This window comes from Sodiomyces alkalinus, assembly GCF_003711515.1.
Source record: "Sodiomyces alkalinus F11 unplaced genomic scaffold SODALscaffold_7, whole genome shotgun sequence".
Classification (NCBI taxonomy): Eukaryota; Fungi; Ascomycota; class Sordariomycetes; order Glomerellales; family Plectosphaerellaceae; genus Sodiomyces; species Sodiomyces alkalinus.
The window spans coordinates 763,041-786,495 of record NW_021167085.1 but is presented as its reverse complement, the minus strand read 5'-3'; the positions used below and the strand labels follow the sequence as shown (position 1 = coordinate 786,495).

The following is a 23,455-nucleotide window of genomic DNA, read 5'->3' as shown; positions in this document are numbered from 1 at the left end:
AATCAAAGAAGGGTCTTCGCGTCGCCCAAGTGCAAACTTGAACCTTTTACCAAGTCGAGACAACAACCGCAACATCTATCCAAACGCATCACCGTTTTTTTCTTCCGACCCCCACATCTCCCTTCTATCAAAAGATCTAATTGAATCATACTGATGCGCACCTGCGACGTCGTACGGCCACTCTTCAATCCTCCGGGGACATGAGACCAGAATACCGGTGATTCAAGATGTCTGACGCAGACTTCGAGACCATCCGCAAGCTTCAGGCGGAGCGCAACGCGGCCGCCACTGCCAAAAAGGGCTCTCGGACTTTCGATCCTTCCAACCAACGCAACGATGCGGGCACCAAGCAGAAGCTGACCGATTCGTTTGATACCGACCTGTACGACCGAAACGAGGCGGACAAGTTTGCCGGCTACAACACGTCCATCCCTGCGGGCAACAACGAAGATGAGGACATGGAAGACGGGCCCGACAACACGCGGCGTCTCGTCGGTCAGTACACGGCATCCAGAGAGCTGATCGACGAATTCGCTCGTGGTGATGGCGTCGAGGAAGATGACGTCCTTGCCGGTCGCGGCGAGCGGAGCAACCGAATCGCCGACCGCGAAACCGATTACCAGAAGCGTAGGCTCGACCGGGCCCTCACCCCTACGCGCGCCGACCCCTTTGCCGCCTCCAACGGCAAGCCTGGTGCTGCTGCTGCTGCCGAGGAAGGCGTTACCTATCGCGAGGTCATGGAGGCGAGGGAGCTCGAGAGGGAGGAAGAGCGCGTTCGCCGTGCCATTCAGGCCAAGCTCGAAGGCAGGGACGAGGAAGAGGATGGCAATGTCGCCAAGGCAACCCTGGCTGACGGTCATAAGGAGAAGGAGAATGGCGACGCCGGATCCACCGAAGTGGCAACGGCCGGCCGCAAGCGTAAGAAGAGATGGGATGTCTCGTCCACGCCTGCCGAGGAAGAGACCGCAACCACCGCAACCGAGTCCGGGGAGTCGGCGAAGCCCAAGCGATCTCGGTGGGACCAAACGCCCGCCCCGCCCGGTCTCGAGGCCCCCAAGAAGCGTTCGCGGTGGGACCAGGCTCCTTCGGCGACGCCCATGGTCAGCCAAGGCCTCGCTACTCCGGCGCACCCTTCGCAGGCCGCCCCGGGTGGTGCTGTCGTTCCCACCGGCTTCGGGCCCGGTATGTCGGCCCGGAACATGCCCCTCAGCGACGAGGAGCTGGACGCCATGCTGCCTGGCGAGGACCAGGGCTACAAGGTCCTCGAGCCACCCCCCGGCTACGCCCCGCTCCGGGCCCCTGCCCATAAGCTCATGGCCACCCCCGCGCCACAGACCGGCTTTATGATGCAGGACCCCGACGCCGTGAGGCTGAGCGGTAAGCCCGTTCGGAACGAGATTCCCGGCATTGGCGACCTGCAGTTCTTCAAACCCGAGGACATGGCTTATTTCGGTAAACTCACCGACGGCGCCGACGAGAACAATCTCAGTGTGGACGAGTTGAAGGAGAGGAAGATTATGAGGCTGCTCCTGAAAGTCAAGAACGGTACTCCGCCCATGCGCAAGACGGCGCTGCGACAGCTCACCGACAATGCCCGACAGTTCGGTGCCGGTCCGCTCTTCGACCAGATCCTCCCCCTGCTCATGGAGAAGACCCTCGAAGACCAAGAGCGCCACTTGCTCGTCAAGGTCATTGACCGTATTCTCTACAAGCTGGACGACCTCGTCCGTCCGTACGTCCACAAGATTCTCGTCGTCATCGAGCCCCTGCTCATCGACCAGGATTATTATGCCCGTGTCGAGGGCCGCGAGATCATCTCCAACCTCAGCAAGGCCGCTGGTCTGGCCACCATGATCAGCACCATGCGACCTGACATTGACCACGTCGACGAATACGTCCGAAACACCACCGCCCGGGCCTTTGCCGTCGTCGCCTCGGCGCTGGGTATCCCGGCTCTGCTGCCCTTCCTGAGGGCCGTCTGCCGCAGCAAGAAGTCGTGGCAAGCACGTCACACCGGCGTGAAGATCCTGCAGCAGATCCCCATCCTCATGGGGTGCGCCGTTTTGCCTCATCTGAAGGGCCTCGTTGATTGTATTGCGCCCAACCTCAACGACGAGCAGACCAAGGTTCGAACGGTCACCAGCTTGGCCATCGCCGCCTTGGCCGAGGCGTCCAACCCGTACGGTATCGAGAGCTTCGACGACATTCTCAACCCCCTGTGGACCGGTGCTCGAAAGCAGCGCGGCAAGGGTCTCGCTGGCTTCCTCAAGGCCGTCGGCTACATCATTCCGCTGATGGACGAGGAGTATGCCAACTATTACACGAGCCAGATCATGGAGATCCTCCTGCGGGAGTTTTCCTCGCCCGACGAGGAGATGAAGAAGGTCGTCCTCAAGGTGGTGTCTCAGTGTGCCGCCACCGATGGTGTCACCGCCGGCTATCTGAAGGAGCACGTGCTGGACGATTTCTTCAAGAACTTCTGGGTAAGGCGGATGGCCCTGGACAAGCGCAACTATAGACAAGTGGTCGAGACCACCGTCGACATCGGCCAGAAGGTCGGCGTCAGCGAGATCCTTGAGCGGATCGTCGTCAACCTGAAGGATGAAAGCGAAGCGTACCGGAAGATGACCGTGGAGACGGTAGAGAAGATCGTCGCCAGCCTGGGCGCTGCCGACATTGGCGAACGTCTGGAGGAACGGCTCATCGACGGCATCTTGCATGCCTTCCAGGAGCAGAGCGTCGAAGACATCATCATGCTCAACGGGTTCGGGTCTGTCGTGAACGCGCTGGGCACTCGTTGCAAGCCGTACCTCCCCCAGATTGTCAGCACCATCCTCTGGCGTCTCAACAACAAGTCGGCCACGGTCCGGCAGCAGGCGGCCGACCTGATCTCGCGGATCGCCATGGTCATGAAGCAATGCGGGGAGGACGCCCTCATGGGTAAGCTCGGCGTCGTGCTGTACGAGTACCTAGGCGAGGAGTATCCCGAAGTCTTGGGTTCCATCCTCGGTGCTCTGCGGTCCATCGTTACCGTCGTTGGCATCTCACAGATGCAGCCGCCCATCAAGGATCTGCTCCCGAGACTGACGCCCATCCTCCGAAACCGACACGAGAAGGTGCAGGAGAACACCATTGACCTCGTGGGCCGGATTGCGGACCGCGGCCCGGAGAGCGTCAACGCGCGAGAATGGATGCGCATCTGCTTCGAGCTGCTCGACATGTTGAAGGCGCACAAAAAGGGCATCCGTCGGGCGGCCAACAACACGTTCGGCTTCATCGCCAAGGCCATCGGCCCGCAGGATGTGCTGGCCACCCTCCTCAACAACCTGCGGGTGCAGGAACGCCAGTCTCGCGTCAACACGGCCGTGGCCATCGGCATCGTCGCCGAGACGTGCGCGCCGTTCACGGTCCTCCCCGCCCTGATGAACGAGTACCGCGTCCCCGAACTGAACGTGCAGAACGGCGTGCTCAAGTCGCTCTCCTTCCTCTTCGAGTACATCGGCGAGATGGCCAAGGACTACGTCTACGCCGTCACGCCGCTGCTCGAGGATGCCCTCATCGACCGCGACCAGGTCCACAGGCAGACGGCCGCGTCGGTCGTCAAGCACATCGCCCTGGGCGTCGTCGGCCTCGGCTGCGAGGACGCCATGGTCCATCTCCTCAACCTCCTTTACCCGAACCTCTTCGAAACCAGCCCGCACGTCATCGACCGCATCATCGAGGCCATCGAGGCCATCCGCGTGGCTGCGGGTCCCGGCATCGTGATGAACTACGTCTGGGCGGGTCTCTTCCACCCTGCGCGCAAGGTGCGGCAGCCGTACTGGCGGCTCTACAACGACGCGTACGTCCACTGCGCCGACGCCATGGTGCCGTACTATCCCAACCTGGAGGAGGAGAAGCTGGACAGGCCGGAGTTGGCCATCATGCTTTGAGGTGGGATTTCAGGGAAGTGTCTCGCTCGATGGATGAGGCGGGAGAGGTACAGGTAATGGATGGTGATAACAAGTTGGGGATGACTACTACTAGCGGGTGGCCCTTTTTTTCTTCCTTTTTTTTCCTTTGTCCTCTGTTTCTTTTTTTGTTCCCCTGTCTTCACGGCTAGCACTGGATGCCACTGTATTTTTTTGTCTCCCCTGTGTCTGTATAGGCGGCGTGCTTCAGTCTGTAGACTCGGGTGGAAAGGAAGGCATCCCGCGTGGCGTTCAAAGGAATATATTCCAGTCTTAGCAAGTCGTTTCGAGTGTCCTGATCTCGATTGTTCCATAACCAACCACCGTCGTGCCGTATGTTGATAACAGTACACAGTAGACATGCATAGGGCCCGATCTACACCCGAGAGACAGCTTTGTTAATGGGCGGGCCATCGACATTGCTACTCCCCTTCCCACGGCCCATTTCTCATGCCCCGCCCCTGTAGTTGTTTAGTTCTGATCCAGGTCATATCCCTGGCTTGGTTGTACACTATCAATGTCCCGTCTCGGCCGGTCAACCAAGACCGAATGGTTTTTCTTCTTGGCTGGACCCAAACAGTCCAAACATCCTCCTAGTTACCCCTCGTTACTCATCGGTTCGCGTCCTACTCAACAAAGCCCGATGAAGCAGGCAGAAGAAGAACATGCGGTTCTCTTCCGTCTTAGTCCTGCAGCTCCTGAATAGAGAAAGTTACGGAGAGAGGCGACTTCAGGCATGTAACGGCGAGTGCAAATGGCTAGCTAATAGAAAAATCTCGGGCACTAAGTTAAACGGTTAAGGATTTTCCTCATTTCGCCTTGGCTTGCTGTGCTGCCGCCTCTGTAAATATCACGGGGGGGTGGGAGTCAGCATCAGGACCAACATCAGATCTAGAAGGACTCTTCCTCCACACTGACAGCACCTCCCAAGGTACCACTGTAAGACAGCGGGACGTAAACAGCACTTACCTCTCCGGGTGGCGTCCTCAAGGAGCGGCACGTCAACAGAACCGGCGGGGAGATGAACGTAGCGAACCACGGAGCCACGGATGAAGACGTTCTTTACAGAGCTCTATATGGTTGTGGAACCACTGGTCAGCAAAGAAGAAAGAACACATGCATACAGAAGAAGCAGGACGATGGGGGAAATGGCAGTTTAGCGTGGATACATAGACTAAGCAATATATCGAAAGGGTAAAGGGATGAGGGCGAAGCAAGAAGACCAGGCGTAGCAGCGTAAACTGACCATGTGCGGGTACTTGAGCTCCTCGACGACAGATATTTCATCCAACCTGATGTTGAGATACTGGTCTACACTCTTGAGAGTGCCGCGAATCTGAATGTCGTTCTTAAGCTCGACTGTGACCTCGTGGTCGATGAGGGTCTTGAAGAAGCTGGTGAAAGAGTTCGGAGTTAGTGTGAGGGAGGAGACAAACTGGGCTCGGTGTGGTGATGGACAGCCTGCAGAGTCATCGTGTAAATGCGAGGCGCTAAGAGAATGACCCGTACCTGAAGAACAACATCTTCGGACGTTGTGATGGAGAGAGGAGTTGGTGATGCGGTTCTTGCGTTGTCGGAGTGTCGGAGTTGGGTGAGTTCCGTGAACTGAAAGAGAGGTAGGTAGGTAGGTACCTTGCTTTGTGCTCGGATGACGTGGATGAGTAAGCTGGTCACGTGACCCTCACTAAAGTATCGATCCGGGGATATCAGACATCATCAACCTCATCCGCAGTCACAGGATGGAGGGAGCCAGGAGAAATCGAAGAACCAGCTTGGCAATAGGCGAGTCTGGAACCTGCATTCTTTTCTCGCTACATACACCCATCTAACTATGATACGTGAACAAACGCCCGTTTCCTTACAGCCCGAGTCTCCGCCTCCTCATCCCATGTGTCGTCTACATAGTCCTTCACGCTCCTGGCTTGGATCTGCATCCCCATGACCTTCAGCGCAGCGACATTATAGCCCATTTCGTCCTTCTGCTTCTTCAGCGCCGCCCGCAGGTTCGCACGGATCCCGTCCAACATGGTCCGCATGGTCCGGCTGGCCACGATCTGCTGGTGGTGCGTCTTGAGCATGAAGAAGAGGATCCGGCACGTCAACGGAATGTTCATGGACCGCGCCGCGAACCGGTCCAGGAAGGTGAAGAGCATCGGCACCGTCGCGAACGGGAGCACCAGCAGCGCGTCCTGCAGCGCCGACGCCTTGATGCGCTGCAGGACCGACATGACGTGCGTCTCGGCGCTAATGTTGCCCAGCGCCACGAAGATGGGGTTGCGCGCCGGCGCCGGCGCGTGCGGGTTCGTCAGCTTGGCCTGCTCCCACTCCCGCGCCAGGTTGATGTCCGCCATGCCCAGCTCCAGCGCTTCCGCGATGCGCTCGCCCGCCATGAGCGTCTCCACCGTCTGCTTGCCGGCCGCCGCCACCTCGCCGTCTTCGTCCGCGGCGTCCGGGTCCCGCTCGAGCGACGTCGTCAACGTCTTCTCGTACAACTCTTCCAGTTCCTTCTCGCGCTCTTCCTCGAGGAAGATTTGCTCGTCCGTCTCCTGCCAGACGCGGATGCTCTTGTCGTGACCGGCGCTGACCAGCATGGTGCCGCTGTGGCTGACGGCCATGGCCCAGATCTCGCCGTGGTGCCCATGGAGCTTCTGGATCTGTTCAAACTTGTCGCCGTCCCAATACTTGATCACCCTGTCCTTCCCGCTGCTGAAAAAGTGATGGCCGTTCCCGTCCGAGTTGTGGGGGACGAAAGCCACTTGGAGGATACTGTCCTGATGTCCGAAGAGTGCCTTGTGGCAGTCGCCAAAGTCCAAGCCCCATATCCTGATATTCTTGTCCGCCGAGCTCGTCACGATGAGCTTGCTGTCGTAGGATATGTCCATGCTCAGCACCGGAAGCTTGTGGCCGTATAGGTTGAGGTAGAGTTTCAAACTGTCGGTGAAGAAGACCTTGACCGTGCTGTCCAGTAGCGCCACGGCCAGAAGCTTCGCGTCCGGAGAGAAGCGAACACTCAGAACGTCATCTGCGACCTTTAATATCCTCGACTGCGCCAGCTTGAGCCGTGGTGTCGTGCGGGTGGTCCCGAGAATCTCCTCCTGGACGATCCGGAACGTCCAGAACTTGGCCGTCTTGTCGGCGCTGCCCGAGACCATCGACTTCCCGTCGGGGTGTACCTGAAGCGACCAGACAGCACCTTCGTGGGCCGAGACACTGTCGAGGAGACTTGCCGACGCGACGTCGAACAACTCGAGCTCGCCCCCTTTCGTGCCCACCACCACCACCTTGTCGCCTGGGAGGAATGCGCAGCACAGCGCGTAGCCGCACTCGAATGTCCTGATGCACGTCTGCGTCTTGATGTTCCAAATCTTGAGACTCCCGTTCGCTGCCGTGGCCAGCATCTTATCGTCCGAGCTGAGGGACACGGACCGAACATCGGTCCTATGGCCTGGCAGCTCCACTGCGAGGGACCGTGTGTAGTCGGGCACGTCATCCTTCTTCGACTTGGACCCATGTTCTTTCGTCGGTATTGTGTAGTACTCCAGCTGATTGTTGGTCGTGCCGACGACGAGCTGAATATCCTTTTGGCCACCGCCGATTGCCCAATCGACAGAGCGGGCCTTGCCTCCCGTCCTGACAATCACATACTGGACGAAGAAATCGCCAACCTCGGCGTTGGCCAGGTCGACTGCTGCGTCCGGCGCATCCGCGGCATCAGCACCGTCGCCGCCCTTTTCCTTTTCTTTCTCTCTCTCCCTCCTCCTCCTCCTCTTGCGTGCAATGCCCTTCTTGACCTCGGCTTCTGATCGAATGCGCCAAATCTCGACGGATTTCTCCGTGCCATGGACAGCAAAGTAGTCACGCCGGGGATGGAAAACCACCTCGCTGGCCTTGTCCTTGCTCTGTCGGAACAGAGTTCCCCGATCCAGTAGAAACTTGTTGGACTGGGGAGCGTCCACTCGGCCTTTCATCGCCGCCAAGCCATCCGTATCGATGTACCATACCTTGAGCTCCCCGTCGTTTCCGGCGGTAATGCAGCCGTTGTAGTCGGGCGAAAGGCCCAGCGCCCAGCATTCCCCGTTGTTTTGCGCAATGTGCGTCTCGATACAGTGCCTGGACGAGAGATCCCAAAGTTTGATCAGCGAGTCCTTGCCGGTCGAAAGAAGGTAGCCCTCCGAGCTGTCTTCTTCATCCAGGACCATGACCTGCGCGCCGTCTTCAACTTCCTCTGGTTTGGATTCGGGTTCGACAAATCGCAGCCCGGTAACTTGGTCCTTGTGGCCTCGCAGCTTGTACTGGCCCACTTCGGCCACGAGGTCCCAGATGATGATGTCGGTGTCTTTGGAGCCACTCGCGAGTCGGACGCCGGACTTGTCGAATGCCAACTGTGTGATTGCCGACTTGTGGCCGTTGAAGTTGACGATCACCGTCGCAATCTTGCTGTCCCATAGCCGTATGCTGCCATCTTCGTAGCCGACCGCAAAGACGTCTTTGTCAACTTGACTCTGGGCTATGCTGGTGACGGGCAAAGTAGCCTTCTCGTCCCTCCAGCGACTCAGAAGCTCGCCTTTCTTGATGTCCCAGCATAGAACTTCTTCGTTTGCCGCGACAACTGCCTGTCCAGCTCCCGTACTGGGTCCCTGTCTAGAAGTCCATACGATGTTCGATGTGCTGGATGCGACGACTCCAAAGGACTTTTGATGCTCGAACTTTCTGTACAAAAAGAATTGAAAAAAATCACATCAGCATACATGGAACAAGGGTTCGTTTCAATGAGATGTGACCTACAAATATGATTTGACCATTTTGCTAGAGCCTGAAGCGCAAAACGGGACGCCAATTGTCTTCCGAAGCGCATGTGCGGTTCAAGACTCGTCCTTCTAATTTCTCCCATTTGAGGTCCTGTTGCCGTTGAGGCGGGAAACTTTTTCTTATCGATAAGGAATACGTCGCTTACGTTATCACTGGGACACCCCCGTTGACCGGGACTAAGCTCTAGCTTCCAAGTACGTATGCAAACGGTGGGTTGGTATCCAAACGTGATGTCCTCGCATCCCATCCCGACCTGACCTACAGATATCGTTGCGTTCCTGACGATCGCCGCGTGCCCTGAGGCTACCTACGCTGGACCTACATCGTTGAAACTTGAAAGCTGTGCCCGTGGGCGCCGATTATAGCCGGAGATTTCGGACATTGGTGTAACAGTGCTAGGGACCTGTGTTACTCTTAGAACATTATGCTGACTGCCTTGCATCTGACGCTGGCTCTGGCGAAGGCGAAATGCCCCGTTGAAGCTCTCACCGTTACGAAGTAGACGTAATACTGGGAGGCATATCGCGGCGTGACGTTCGATTCTAAGAGTAAATAAGGTATAAGGTACCTCGCACGGGCCTTTTCTACCTTACGCTTCGTGGTTGCGGGTAAATAAACTGATATTGAAGACCGTGGCCAAGCTCAGGGGTTGCTGTGGGGCAGATATTAGGTCATGTGATTCGGGGCGCCTTAGGTAAGCAACCATACAAGCCCCACCAAGACGGCCACCAGCCATCGTCATCATCACCCCGAGACACAGCAACGGGCATCGACGAATCGACGACAGGACAGAAGCTCGCCATTGAGACAGACAAGATGCTTCTCCTGGACTACCAAAATGCTCTTATTCAGTCGGTGTTGACGGAGAGGTTTTCCGGGTGAGAATCCCCCCTAATCACCCATACCCCATATCCACCCTGTCGATGAGCCTGCCCAGGCAGCTAACGAGCAAAGTCAGGGCCCCTCCCGTCCACATCGACCAGACAGTTTCCGACTTTGACGGCGTCCTTTACCACATCTCCACTCCCGAGACGAAGACAAAAATCCTCCTCTCCGTTCAGATCCGCTGCTTCAAAGAGCTGGTGCGGTACGGCGCCGAGCAAGTGCTCCAGCGGGAGTATGGCCCCTACATCGTATCGCCCGAGGCAGGCTACGACTTCTCCGTGCTGATCGACCTAGAAAACCTGCCCGCCGAGAAAGGTTTGCCTGCTCTGTAACACGAATGCTTTTAGGGTTATCGACTTTTCAACTAATATTGCCGTGGTTCAAAAGATGAGCGAGACGCGCTGGTCAACAAGATGGCGCTGCTGAAGCGCAATGCGACGGCGGCACCTTTCGAGGCCGCTTACGAGGAGTATTACAAGCTGAAAGAGGCGGCGTCGAAGTACATCTCGGAGGAAGCACCGCAGGGCGTGCGGGAAGGCGGGGAGGTCATGGCGATCCACTACCGTGAGGAGGAGGGTATCTTCATCAAGGCCAGCCACGACCGGGTTACGGTCATTTTCAGCACTATTTTCCGGGAAGAGACGGATCGGATTTTTGGCAAGGTCTTCATCCAAGAATTCGTCGACGCCCGCCGTCGGGCCATTCAGAACGCACCGCAGGTGCTCTTCCGAAACGACCCGCCGCTTGAGCTGCAACAGGTGCCCGGGGTGCAGAGCTCCAGCTCTGGCGAGATTGGCTACGTAACATTTGGTGGGTTTTCTTTTTCCGACAGGTTGTGTGATTTTTTACGTCGTGACTGCCGGACTGACCGATGCCCGCATCTAGTGCTCTTCCCCCGTCACCTTACTTCGCAACGGATGCCCGAGGTGATCTCTCACATCCAGACCTTCCGAGACTACTTCCACTACCACATCAAGGCATCAAAGGCCTACATTCATTCACGCATGCGGAAGAGGACGGCGGATTTCCTCCAAGGCAAGGCGACATTCCCTCGGGCGCTTCTCAGGGCTTTAACTAACGTGCCAATGCAGTTCTCCGCAGAGCCCGGCCGGACAACGAGGAAAAGGAGAGGAAGACGGCGAGTGGCAGGACTTTCAAGGTGCATGGTGCCTGAGTGGTGGGAGATTCGCGGCGAAGGTGTCGCCGGGTGGAGGTCGAGAGCCCCAGGACTGCGATCAGCGAGAGTCTAGTGGCCTGAACAGCACCAAGGACCTTGCCATAGAATTAATTGCGTTAAATTGCGTTACGAACGATATGAAGAGTTTGCTGGACTACTCTTTCCGCCCTAGGCATGTCGGTTTTCGAGATTCTTTGAGAGACCTGACTGCGAAGTTTGAGCGGGGAACTGATTCCGGTTTGCCCAGTGTCATGCGGATACCGGGCGAGGCTCTCGATGCACTCTTGCACCCACGGTTCGCCCCATACTTTGGGCATTTTCATCCCAAATTGATTGTTTCTCGTTGGGTGTCTGCTGTCGCCCCTTCTGGTGACATTTGAAGAGCATTGGCGAAGCGAAGCGGGACGGACGTACGTTAACGTTAATGCCTAGGCTAACTACCAATCTACCTACTCTTAAGTGTTCAGGTCAGAGGCTCGCCACATCCTTCTCTTTTCTACTCTATTTGTATAGACTATTCTTGTAGCTCTGGTTACTTCGCTCTCCGGGTCAACCAAACACTGTAAACAATGTGTGTGTGTTGTGCTCACTGTACTTTACCAGTCTCCACAGCAGCATGTCTCATTGCAATCGTGCCATTTTACCTACTTGATCTGCTGCTCCATAAGGCATCATTGGTAGCTAACTTGCAGTATTGGGGAATCGCGAAGACACCAAAGACAGGTCTCGTGCGAAATCTACCTGCATTGTCTGAAATGCTGCATGAGACGCTGGAGAATCACTGGAGCTCAGCATCTTAAAAACATGGCATTTCCAAGTGATTTATTTCAGCAAGTAATTACAGCGAAAGTAAGACGAACGATACTAAGAAGCACGGAATAGACATTCCTTCTGGCAACAAGAAGCGCCCAGAGGAGCGGTCTGCCTGCACGAAGGAGCACATGTAAAAAGCAGGGGGCTGGCCCAGTGTCGGCCTTCTAACGATGTGCTTGGGCCAACCCCTGAACACCGGTCCTGGCGTCTCCACTATCCTTTGGTGGTCGCCCAGTGAGTGAGTCCCTTGCTTCGATGTTACTGGGCATGGCGGATGGCTGGGAAAAGCACAGGGCGAGAGGAAAAAGGGAAAAGCCAGGGTAAAAAGCTGCTTTCCCATCTCGCTTGGAAACTCTGACGATGCATCACTACCATTGAGTAGCCTCTCGCTTTCGTCCTCGAATTCAAACGGGTGATCGTGAGATGCTCGGGTTTCGTCACTCTTTTTTTCTCTCTCTCTTCTTCGTTTGATTTTCCTCTCACGCCGCCTCAGGAGGTTGTGCCCCGTTACGGCTCCTGGCGCCTGCCGCTCTCTTTAACTCTCATTCACTTGCCCGGTTTCTGTGTCGCTCACTCCTTGGAGCTCCAATCGTTACATCTGTAGGTGGCCTTGGGAACCCCTTTATCCGTAACCAGAACCAAACCCGAGAGAGAGTCTAACTTACCTTAGTCAAAAGAAGGAAACCGAATCTTACTTGTCACTCTCTTGACCAAACAACGCCTGGAAAACCGACCATTGACGAGAAGACGAGACAACTCACCGCCGACCTTTCCTTCTAACGTTCCCACCTTCGCTCCACGTTCGTTCGATGCTATAGCAACTGAACCGCACCCACAAACTGCACCCAGGAACATACGTGCATTATTAGCCGCCTGTGCTGTGTTACAATCATCTTGCAGCGCCCTTTACCAACGCGGGAGGACGCAGAGACACCCGACTCTCATCGAAATAACGGTTCAAGGGGAGAGAAGATCAATCGCAAATACGAGAATATCAACCCGCTTCCCCTTCCTCTGGCCCGATACGCCGCTTTTCGATCGTTCGTCCATCCGCAAGCGACCCACGTCTACAGTACGGCTCCCACTCTTGTCAAATTTCTTCATATTCCGTACTTTCTTGTTGATATCACTGGATCGAAGGACGAGTCTTCCTGACCGAGATAGACGAAAGCGCCGTTTGATCGTCGACGCTCTCTATATCTTCGAAGACACGGACCGTGCTCAGGTCTCACTTGACCTAAACGGGCTTGGTGGCAGAAAAGGTCCGAGCTCTTCGAGACTACCTACGGGAGTACCTCTCAGGATTCAGGAACGACCCGTCAAAAGTTCACACAAAAAGGGCTAGTGGATCCATTGCATTTAACTTTACAGCCAATCAGCACCAACAGCGTCCACATTCGAACACAACGGAGTAGGTAGGGACCGAGCAGGTACTCCCCATCAGGTACCTCAGCAGGTTCCCGTCCCCTCTCCTCCTCCCTTTTTATCTCCTGCGTCGTCTCCCAGGCCAACCAAGTCTTCATTCCGCAAGATTGGCCGATCGCACCACGCTACCCAAAACTAAGGATCTCCCCGCCTCCTTGTCTCGCCGACGAAAGGTCCAGCAGAATACGCTTGTGTTTGTACGGATAAGGTACGAATAGCTTCGCGAAAACGATCAAAGCGGACAAACAAACACGACACATTCACAATCGCATGCAAAAACAAAACTCACCGCGCTTCCGAACCACCCACAATCAACATTTTCCTTTCTTCCCTCTACCGACCGACGCCCGAATTGACTGCATCTCAGAACGCCCTCCCTTCTGACCAAGACGCGAATTGATAGCTGAGTCAATCGTCAAATCGTCATCCACTCGTCAATCGCTGGTTGTGATCAGTCCCGGCTGCGATTGAGCTTTTGATTTAAAACTCCTCGCCAATGCGATTCGAAGACCGGTCACATCTATTTTCGCGTTTCCAACAACCATTCCCTCGACATATTGCTGCCATTGAGCTTTCCGACCGGCCATCCACCGTTAATACAAGACGAGAACGACCACAGCGATGCGGTTACCCTTTCGAAGGCGCTCTGCGGCGCCCCGTGACTATTCCCGGGCCCGCCCTAAACTTCTCGCCATAGCAGCCCTCGCTGCCTCGTCCCTCGTGTCGGCGAACGATTTCACAGCCATCCCCGAAGTCGACCTCGATCTCTCGCGGCTGGGAAGGATAGGACTGGCGGGAGATTTCACCGGAATTTCGTTCTATGAATTCGAAGGACAAAGCGAGAGGCCCGTGAGGAGGAATGGGAGCGAGTCGCTGCTGGCCGTGCTGCCCAATGGCGCCTTCGCGTCCATCGCGTCGACCGACGCTTCCATTCACGATATGTGCGTGTCTACGTTCGAATCGGGCGACGTCGCTGGTGTGGTAATAGCGGGTAATTTCACAAGCGTCGACGGCACGCCTTCGCAAGGCGTCGTCATGTACAACACTACTTCCGACGAATTCGTGCCCCTTGACGGGCTGTCGGGTCAGGTTAACGCCCTGCTATGCGATTCAGATTCGAACCGGGTTTATGTCGGCGGCAGCTTCCGGCACGCCAATTCGACCAATGCCATGTCGTGGGTCCACGGAGAAGGATGGACTCCCCTCCCGTTCGCCGGCTTCAATGGCCCCGTGTCCTCCATCACGAAAGCGTCGAATGGTCACATCATCTTCGGAGGACGCTTCACTGGTTTGGGAAACACGACTACCCCGGATAGTCCCGACGGCCAGGCCATCAATCTGGTTAGTGCGAATATCACATCCGGATCAAGTTCCACCAGGGGCGGCTTCTCCGATCCCCGCAACATCCTCTGCAAGACAGATGGCCAGGACGGTCCCGGCGACACCTGGCTCCTGCAAGACAACTCGCCAGGCTTCTGGCAGGCCTCGTTCGGGTTTGGCTTCCGGCCGAGTAAGGTCAGGCTGCACAACACGCACCTGAACGGACGGGGAACCCGAACGTGGCGGTTCACCGCGCTCCCCATCAACGGAATCCTCAACATGACCTACGTCGACCCGACTACCGGTCGGAATGTCTCGTGCACCAGCGAGTGTCCCCTGAGCGACAGTCCTGATGTGGTTTTCCAAGACTTCCATTTCGTCAACACCGTCGGCATGAACGCATTCCGGATCGACATATCCGACTTCTACGGCGAGGGGGCCGGTCTGAACGGGATCCAAGTGTTTACTGACGATATCTCTACTTATGCCATCGACGACTTCAACGAACCGACTTGCAGCGGCCTGAGCATCAGCAACCCTTCCACCGCTACGGCGACTGGCCCCTGGACACAGTCTCCTTCGCTGGAGAGCAATTCCGGGTACCTGACCGCTCGGCTTTCCGGTGACATCTCGGAAGATTCGGCTTCCGTCGTCTTCTTTCCTAACATTCAACAATCGGGCAACTACTCCGTTGAAATGTACACCCCCGGGTGCATCCAGGACGGTACATGTGCGACGCGGGCCCAGGTCAATGTGACCGGTGACATGTCTCTTTCCCCTGACGGCCGTTTTACCACCTCGCTCTATCAGACGAACAACTTCGATAAGTACGACCAGATCTATTTCGGCTTTATCGAAGCAAGCACCGAGGGCTTCCGTCCGAGCATTACCCTCACTCCTCTTGGAGGTCAGTCGTTGGAAAACATGACCATTGTGGCGCAGCGGGTCGGATTTTCTCTCGTCAACTCCACCGGCGGCCTTAACGGACTATTTGACTACGATCCCACCGTCGACACCGTCGACAGGAACAATTTTTCGAGCTCAGCTATTCACCGACTGGGTGCTGGTTTCTCTGCCGGATCTGCCGTCACTAGTCTCGAGACGATGGGCGACTTGGTGGTTGTCGGTGGAAATTTCTCCTCGAATGGTGCTCGCAATGTCATTGCCATCGATACGACCGACCAGTCTCCCCAGACACTCAGTGGTGGGCTGAACGGCGAAGTTAGGTCCATGCACCTGGAGGGCTCGCGTCTCTTCGTTGGTGGCGGCTTCTCGAACACTCTGGATGGACAGGCTTCTGGTCTCAGTCGTGTTGCTGTCTACGACCGCGAGGACGGCACCTGGTCTGCTCTCGGGGCCGGCGTTGACGGAAATGTCTGGCATGTGGTACCGATGCGGATGAACATCACGGACGATGAGCCTGAAACCGTGATTGCCATAACCGGCGACTTTGATCAGATCAACGATTTTGGGGACAATGCTGCTGTTCCCGTGTCCGGGTTTGCGATCTGGGTTCCTTCCCAGAGAAACTGGCTGCAGAATCTCGACGGCACAGCTCCTGTTTACAGTGGCGTCTTGACAGCCTCCCTCCTTGACATCCCAGACAGCGGTCCGCTCTTCGCGGGTTCGATGAGCTCGGCATCCATTGGTGCAAATGGTGCTGTGACCTTGACCGAGGATGGTAATGCACTCGGCCAATTCCCCATCAAGATCCAGCCGTCAACTACCAGGTCATCAACTGTCGCCCGCCGCGATATCCTGTCTGAAGGCGACGTCAATGGCGTCGTGACGGGGGCGTTCTACGAAGAGGACGACCATGATGTGACGATTCTTGCCGGGCATTTCACTGCTGAGGACGGCAACGGTTCCCCAGTTCACAACCTCGTCTTCATCAATGGATCGGCGGAAAACGCCGTGCGCGGGGTTGGAGACGGCATTTCGGAAAACTCGACCTTTGTTGCGCTTGCCATCGTCGACGATATTCTCTTCGCGGGAGGTGATGTCGCTGGCACGGTGAATGATGGCCCTGTTCGCGGGCTTCTGACCTTCGATCTTGCCAGCGGAACGCTCAACTCGCAACCGCCGGCAATCGACGGCGGCAATGCGACGGTCTCGGCCATCCAGGTGCGCCCTGATTCGGGCGAAGTCTACGTCGGCGGAGCTTTCGAATCGGCCGGCTCGCTCGACTGCCCCGGTGTGTGCTACTACAACACGGAGCTTTTGCAGTGGAACCGTCCCGGTTTTGGTCTTCGGGGAAGCGTCAGCGCACTACTGTGGACGAGCGACAGTCTCCTTGTTGCCGGTGGGGACATGACCATCAACGGCTCGTCGGCATCGCTCGCGCAGTACACGGCTGATGACCAGACTTGGTCTCCATTTGCTGGCCAGGATGATCTGCCAGGCCCCGTCGAGGTCATCACCCGAGGCTCTAGAAACGGAGATCAGCTTTGGGTCTCTGGCAGAGCGGCCAATGGATCGGTGTACGTCATGAAACACGATGGTTCGGATTGGCACGTTGCTGGGCAGACTCTGTCCTTGGACACGGTCATTCGCGGTTTGCAGGTCCTTACAGTGACGTCTTCTCATGACGACACCGACGTTCTGAGCTCAAACCAAGTCCTGATGTTGACGGGCTCCATCGGGATCCCGGACTTTGGCACCTCATCAGCCGCCCTCTTCGACGGGACTACCTTCCGACCCTACATCCTGACGACGAACAGTGGAAACAACGCTGGAACAATCAGTCAGCTCTTCTCTCAGCATCAAGACTTTTTCACTAATAGAGGTATGTTTGCTCCGATGTGTTCCGACGTGTTCCGATGTGTTCCGGTGTGCTCCGTGGATTTGAGGAAACTGCTAACCGAAGCTGCTTCGAACAGGTGGTAGCAACATGGCTCTCGTGTTTGTTGTCTTAATAGGCCTAGCCATCGCTCTTGGCCTCATGTTCCTTCTCGTCGTCGCAGGCGTCGTATTGGACCGCCTTCGTAAGAAGCGCGAGGGATACGTACCAGCGCCGACGTCGATGTACGACCGGGGGAGCGGCATCAGCAGAATACCACCGGCCGAGCTCTTCCAATCCTTGGGTAAGCGCGAGCCCGGCGCACCGCGTATCTGAAGAAGGAAAACCAAAACAAAGCCACCTCGAAAAGGGGGAAAAAGAAATCTGAGAAGAGCGTTTTGACTTTTTTTCGTTGTTTCACCGGCCGGAGTTGGTTTGGGGGCATTTGAACATGGCGCGGAAACGGACGGTCCGGGAAGGGAAAATATGAGATTTCATTGCGATTCGACACCATTTTCCAACTGGGGATTTCGGCGAGAGACCATGAAGGAAACTCTCTGGATCAACATCACACACACACACACACACACACACACACGCACCCAGCTTCGTCGACGAGGATACCCAACAAGCAGTGCGAGGTGCGACGGAATGTCCGCCCTTACAGTAAGGGGTCCCACCCATGAGGAGGACGACCCCGGCGGCATCTCGCATGCTCTGCTCTTTGCTTTTGTTTTTGCTTTTATGCGTAATTCGATTCTTGACGACCTGACGACTTTTGCTTAATGTCTACTTCTATTCTGTACCAGAGCGCAAGTCGCTTCGCTTCAGCTATGGAGCTGTCTCTAAACTTGGCACCCATTTTCTTCTTCTTTTTTTTCTTCTCCTCTTCTGTACATTGATTGACATTGCGTCCGGCGTTCTGCCTGCTGTGCCGTCTCATAATGTGCGGTATGTGAAGAGGTTCATGGATACCCGCTGGTCCGCTGGTATATTTTCGTCGTGCGAGGAGGAAGAGCACCCGCTCTGTAAGTTAGGTGTTGGTCAGGCGAGAAAGGAGAGACAACGGGCGAAGGGGAAGGTGACGATGTTAAGGAAGGAGGTTAGGAAGATGAATATAGCTGAATATTATTATTCTCGACTGGAGTATTTTCTGTGGTAACAGAGTAACAGAGTAACACGTTGATGTCCAAACAAAAGACTCGAGAGTTGGATACTCTGTACCTTACCTTATTATTACCTAAGGTAAGATACTGTAAGGTAGTACCTTAGTGCTGATGTACATGAGTCGTCGTAGTCGTCGAGGTATCCACGTGACTTCGCGACTAATTGGTGCTTCGGCCCCGCGCTTTTTCGTGTTCGGAGAATGCAAAACCCACGCAAAAAAGGTCACGACAATGCCATTAGGCCCGGCTGTCGCCGCGAGTTTGACTACTACAGACGCTCTACCTTATTGCCTTTCGATGGGACTGATATATGGAGAACTGCCTCTGCCGACTCTCTATCGAATCACGTTCCCGACACCCTTCGCCTTCTCCTTCTACTACTCTACCTGCCAGAAAATGGGCACGCCGACATCATCCCGAAAACGATCCAGCATGGCTCCAAGGAGGCCCGTCTCTAAATTCCCGCCTCCGTCCAAGAAGCCGTCCCGACCAAACGCTAGCATACTTAATTTCTTCCAGAAAACGGAGAAGGAGGAGCAGGCTTTGTTCATTGGCGAAGTGAAGCCTTCTACAAGCCCATCCGCCGTCTCTAAACAGGAAGATTCCGTAGCTACCCACGTCCTGGGGGACATCATTGGTGAAGATGATATACGATATAACGAGAGTGGATCAACTGTCAAGAGGAGGAAGCTGAGCAAGGACGAAGCGATCGGCAACGAAAAGGATCAAGAGGATGCGTTTGAGGACGAGGCAGATTCAAGCTCTGGAGGGCAGGGCCGGCTTGCAGCAAAGACGCCCGGGAATTCACTACCAACAACATCTGCGAAGAAGAAGACACCATCGGTGAAGAGAAAAGGCCCTTTCCTCGAGGAATCCGACACCGAGAGCGAGGATGCCGAGACACCATCCAAGCCGAAGCTTTCATTCTCGACACCTGGTAAAGTCCCCGATCCGGTCCCAATCGCTTCTGAAGATGTGGAGTCTAAGACCCCGGGAAAGGACACGAGTTGTCCACCTCCACCACTTAAGCAGGACGACGACGACGACAACGACGACAACGACGCCGCGGTTGCAGCAGAGTTTGCCCATCTCGATGATTATCCGGGTGGCGAGGAGTACCGCATGATGCTATTCATGGAAGAAGAACAAGCCAGGCTGGAAGCAGCAGAGTGTGATGATACTCTCGGCTCGAATGGTGAACCCGACACGGCCGCAGAGACGATGTCATCCGAGAACTCCTCAGTGACGAATTGTCCCATTTGCGACGGAAGCCTCGCGGGAGTCAGTCCCGTCGAAGCGACAAGGCATGTTAACGCCTGCCTCGACGGTAATCCCATTCCCTTGCCGGAGCCAGAGAAGAAAACGAACAAGAAGGACCCTGGTCACACCAGTCCGCCGCTTAACGTCGACGGACCGGAACTCGGAAAGCGGTTTGCCCGCGCTACCGTACCGCGGCCCGGACAGATGAATCCCTTCCGCCTCGACGAGAACGGAGGCAAGCCCAAATCCAATTCCGCCTTTGCAGAGCTGATGTCCAGTCACGCCGAGAGCGCGGCATGGGCGACCGCCGCGGCTGCAGAACAGGCGTCGCGCGGGAGGCCCGCCTACGAACGGACCTGTCCCTTCTACAAGATCATGCCCGGCTTCTCCATCTGCGTAGACGCGTTCCGGTATGGGGCCGTCAAGGGATGCAACGCCTATTTCCTGAGCCACTTCCACAGCGACCACTACATCGGCCTGACGGCGAATTGGTCCCACGGTCCCATCTATTGCAGCACTGTGACGGCAGACCTGGTGAAGATGCAGTTGAGGACGGCGGAGAAGTGGGTGGTGCCTCTGGAGTTCGAGCAGAAGGTCGAGATCCCGGACACCGACGGCGCAACGGTAACCATGATTCCGGCGAACCACTGTCCGGGCAGCTCGATGTTCCTCTTCGAGAAGACGATGGGAAAGGGGCCCAACGCCAAGACGCAGCGTATTCTGCACTGCGGCGACTTTAGAGCCTGTCCGGCTCACGTCACCCACCCGCTCCTCAAGCCGTATATCAGAGATGCTATCACAGGAAAGACCAGGCAGCAGAAGATCGATGTCTGCTACCTGGACACAACCTACCTAAACCCACGCTACTCATTTCCGCCGCAGGAGGATGTCGTCCGCGCTTGCGCGGAGCTCTGCGCCTCCTTGTCCCCGGATCCCAATTCTACAGACGACCTCTGGGACCGCCTAGGCCGCAAAAACGCCACCGCCTCTGTTAGCAAGTTCTTTATCTCCGCTAAGCAGGCAGACGCCCCGCAAGAATCGTCAGCAGTTGACGACGACGGGACAGTGGCGCAGGCTGAGACTTCCACTGCTGACTCCTCCTTCTTCTCGAACCGAACGGGAAAGAACCCGCCTACCCCTCGGCAACGCCTCCTGGTGATCTGCGGCACCTACTCCATCGGCAAAGAACGCATCTGCAAGGCCCTAGCCCAGGCGCTCAACACCAAGATCTTCGCGTCCCCGGCCAAGATGCGCATCTGCGCCAAGCTCGGCGACCCGGAGCTCACGGCGCTCCTCACCTCGAACCCGCTCGAGGCCCAAGTCCACATGCAGATGCTCATGGAGATCCGCGCCGAGACACTCCGCGAGTACCTCGACTCGTACCGCCCGCATTTCAGCCGCATCGTCGGATTCCGGCCGTCTGGGTGGAATTACCGTCCCCGTCCTGCTTCGGCATCTTCTTCTTCTTCTTCTTTATCCGCACCGGGAGCAGCAGCGGCGCCTGTTTCCGTCACCGCCAGCACCACCCCCGGCAGCGTGCCCACGACGCAGATGCTCCACTCGTCGGCGTGGCGTTCTCGCTTTACCGTCCGCGACATGACGCCCCAGCGCGGCAGCGCGCGCGACGCCATGTGCTTCGGCGTGCCGTACAGCGAGCACAGCAGTTTCCGGGAACTGGCGCTCTTTGTCATGGGGCTGCGCATTGAGCGGATCGTCCCCACCGTCAATGTTGGCAGCGAGGCGTCGAGGCGGCGCATGAAAGGGTGGACGGACCGGTGGGTGGCAGAGAGGAGGCGGGGGGGGCTGGTGATCCCGCTTGTCCGGGGGGAGGACGGGGGGGAAGGCGAGGAAGGGAAGGCGGGCATCACGCTCTGGGACGGCAAGGACGGTAGGGGAGGAGGGGCATGGTGGTGAGGATGCTCTGCTCGTCGGTTATACATTCACGATGCAATTCAGCAGGGGCCGTGGTGTTCTGTATTGTACATGTACGTATCTGCTCAAAAGGATGTAGAGTACTCGATTGGAAAGATAGGGCTCTATTGCCGCCCACATGCTTACTTGGCTACCTAAGGTACTTACACTGTCGTTTCGGTCGTGCTTGATTCCAGTCGTGTCTAGCAAGGCACATATACAAAATCAATATCTCCCGGGACGCCCATCAAGCCTCAGCGGTTGTCGAGGCGGAGATGCTTCGTAGCCAGCAACAAAAGACATACACTAATGCCAGTGCTGCAGGATGCCGACATTTTTCCATCAAGTCGTTCGTTCCAGTTAGGCGTCGCCCCAGGGTGTGAAAAATAAAGGGCCCAAAAACAAGAAGGCCTCTCAACCCAGTTTCCTTGCTACGAGGTGTCTTGTCTCGTGTCGATCATAAACGGACTTGAGCAATTGACTTTCTTTTCGGGCCAGTCGTGCACTGACACAAAGTCTGCTGTCTCGAGTGACGCAGCGGGAGATGGACATCTATGACGGATGCCGCGGTGCTACGATCCTCTGATTTCTCGCTGAAATGAACCCATGGGAACGGATGATAGACGGAACTAGTTTTTTTTGTCCTGCGCCGGCCACGAGGCTCATCTCACGCTCAACTTAAGCTCTGCTATGCTACACGGGCTCGTCCCAGTATGGTTTGATTGGCACTTTGCGTGAGGAGTGCTGCCATGAAGACAAAGGGGAGGAGGAGGGAAAAGCAAAGAATGATCCGCCTCACCCAAGCTCTCTCTCGCAGCGCATGGTGACTTGGTCAGTTGATAGGGCAGCTCAATTTCAGCCAGCACGAGCGAAGGGCTGTTGGCGGGGGGACAACACCTTGCCCTCGATATTGTGGTCGCCGAACGTGCACTCCGAGGAAAAGCTTATTATCCTTTGGCGGCGGGCTTTGTCTCGGCAATGTCTGGCTTTTTGCCGATGTGAGATACCGATTCGAACACGCTCATCCCTGGCATTCGCACACACATTGTCCTTCGTGACAAGACAAGGGAGATCCCTCTTAGGTGAATGTCTCACTTTCGGGAAGAGTAAGCCACGAATCATAGGTCATTGGCGCAGCAAACTGCATGGATATTGATGGCAATCCTTGAAACTGCCCGTACTTTACTTCGTATTACGAAGTAGTTTCGAGCAATCCTATCATCTGTCGGAGTGATTCTATCCCGAGACACCCACCTCCTGTGGAAGCCGGGCACATCGGTCAGCGCATGTAGGTCAGCGCCAGTGCTGGCTCTAGTCGTTCTGATTCGGGGATAAGTTTCGACCCAGATAGCATTGCCCTGTAATCACACCGCAGAAGGCCTTTTTTTCTTTTCTTCCCCTTCTTAAACAAAAAAAAAAAAAAGAAAGAAAAGGTCAACAGCCTGGACACGACATGTTCGGGTCAGCTCGGGCAGTGCCATGTTGGTTGCGGAATGTGTCAATCCCAAAAGGGCCAGATGTTTTATTTAGCCAGGTTTTCGGGACGTCGGGTTGTTGTGCCACTGGAAAGCACTGTTGCGTCATTTTCCACCATCTACTTCGCCATGGCCCGTCCGAAAACTGCCTTGGGTTAAGATGCCATATATGTGTATTCTGAAGGCGATGCTTCTCGATCGTAGGACGTATGTACTCAGTAGAGAGTGGCTCCAGGGACTCTACGGGCCAGATTGGCACCTAGTCGATCGTCGGGGGATAGCACAAAGGCCACGACGTAGTACCGTTACTACCGTAGAGTAGAATAGCTTTCCCATCTCGTAGGCTGGATGTGCTGAGGATGCAGATTTAAAGGTTTTAAATAAATGCTTCGGGTGCGTACCCCGGTTGATCTCATCGACCTCGTCTCTCGCACTTTGCTCAACGGAAGTCATGTTGCGATGTGGCTATTGCCTGTCTTTGCTCT

General features: G+C 56.0%; 6 protein-coding genes across 6 annotated transcripts; 4 read left to right on the top strand and 2 right to left on the bottom strand.

Moving 5' to 3' along the window:
* The first annotated feature begins 44 nt into the window (after positions 1–44).
* SODALDRAFT_334357 (ARM repeat-containing protein) lies at positions 45–4,298 on the top strand. Its single transcript, XM_028612185.1, has one exon. It carries the CDS (start codon positions 228–230, stop codon positions 3,930–3,932), a length of 3,705 nt encoding a protein of 1,234 aa, XP_028465078.1. The 5' UTR covers positions 45–227; the 3' UTR covers positions 3,933–4,298.
* A 396-nt stretch (positions 4,299–4,694) lies between these two features.
* SODALDRAFT_193072 (LSM domain-containing protein) lies at positions 4,695–5,544 on the bottom strand. The gene is made up of 4 exons (XM_028607145.1): positions 5,460–5,544; positions 5,197–5,344; positions 4,920–5,022; positions 4,695–4,777 (listed from the first exon to the last, which is right to left on the bottom strand). The coding sequence occupies exons 1-4, from the start codon at positions 5,471–5,473 to the stop codon at positions 4,734–4,736; spliced, it is 309 nt and encodes a 102-aa protein (XP_028465077.1). The 5' UTR covers positions 5,474–5,544; the 3' UTR covers positions 4,695–4,733.
* A 201-nt stretch (positions 5,545–5,745) lies between these two features.
* Positions 5,746–9,122, bottom strand: SODALDRAFT_313320 (WD40 repeat-like protein). Its single transcript, XM_028609230.1, has 2 exons — positions 8,736–9,122; positions 5,746–8,660 (listed from the first exon to the last, which is right to left on the bottom strand). The coding sequence occupies exons 1-2, from the start codon at positions 8,750–8,752 to the stop codon at positions 5,780–5,782; spliced, it is 2,898 nt and encodes a 965-aa protein (XP_028465076.1). The 5' UTR covers positions 8,753–9,122; the 3' UTR covers positions 5,746–5,779.
* A 596-nt stretch (positions 9,123–9,718) lies between these two features.
* SODALDRAFT_334353 (ARP2/3 complex 34 kDa subunit) lies at positions 9,719–11,284 on the top strand (the record flags this gene model as incomplete). Its single annotated transcript, XM_028612184.1, has 4 exons — positions 9,719–9,959; positions 10,032–10,454; positions 10,530–10,679; positions 10,736–11,284. Coding segments are annotated over 4 exons (897 nt in total), but the record flags the coding sequence as incomplete, so codon positions are not given.
* Positions 11,285–13,680: 2,396 nt separating this feature from the next.
* On the top strand, positions 13,681–17,494 carry SODALDRAFT_279783 (hypothetical protein; the record flags this gene model as incomplete). Its single annotated transcript, XM_028608189.1, has 2 exons — positions 13,681–17,168; positions 17,266–17,494. 2 exons carry the CDS (start codon positions 13,681–13,683, stop codon positions 17,492–17,494), a joined length of 3,717 nt encoding a protein of 1,238 aa, XP_028465074.1.
* Positions 17,495–18,542: 1,048 nt separating this feature from the next.
* Positions 18,543–21,661, top strand: SODALDRAFT_334350 (DRMBL-domain-containing protein). Its single transcript, XM_028612183.1, has one exon. It carries the CDS (start codon positions 18,556–18,558, stop codon positions 21,496–21,498), a length of 2,943 nt encoding a protein of 980 aa, XP_028465073.1. The 5' UTR covers positions 18,543–18,555; the 3' UTR covers positions 21,499–21,661.
* The last annotated feature ends 1,794 nt before the right edge of the window (positions 21,662–23,455 follow it).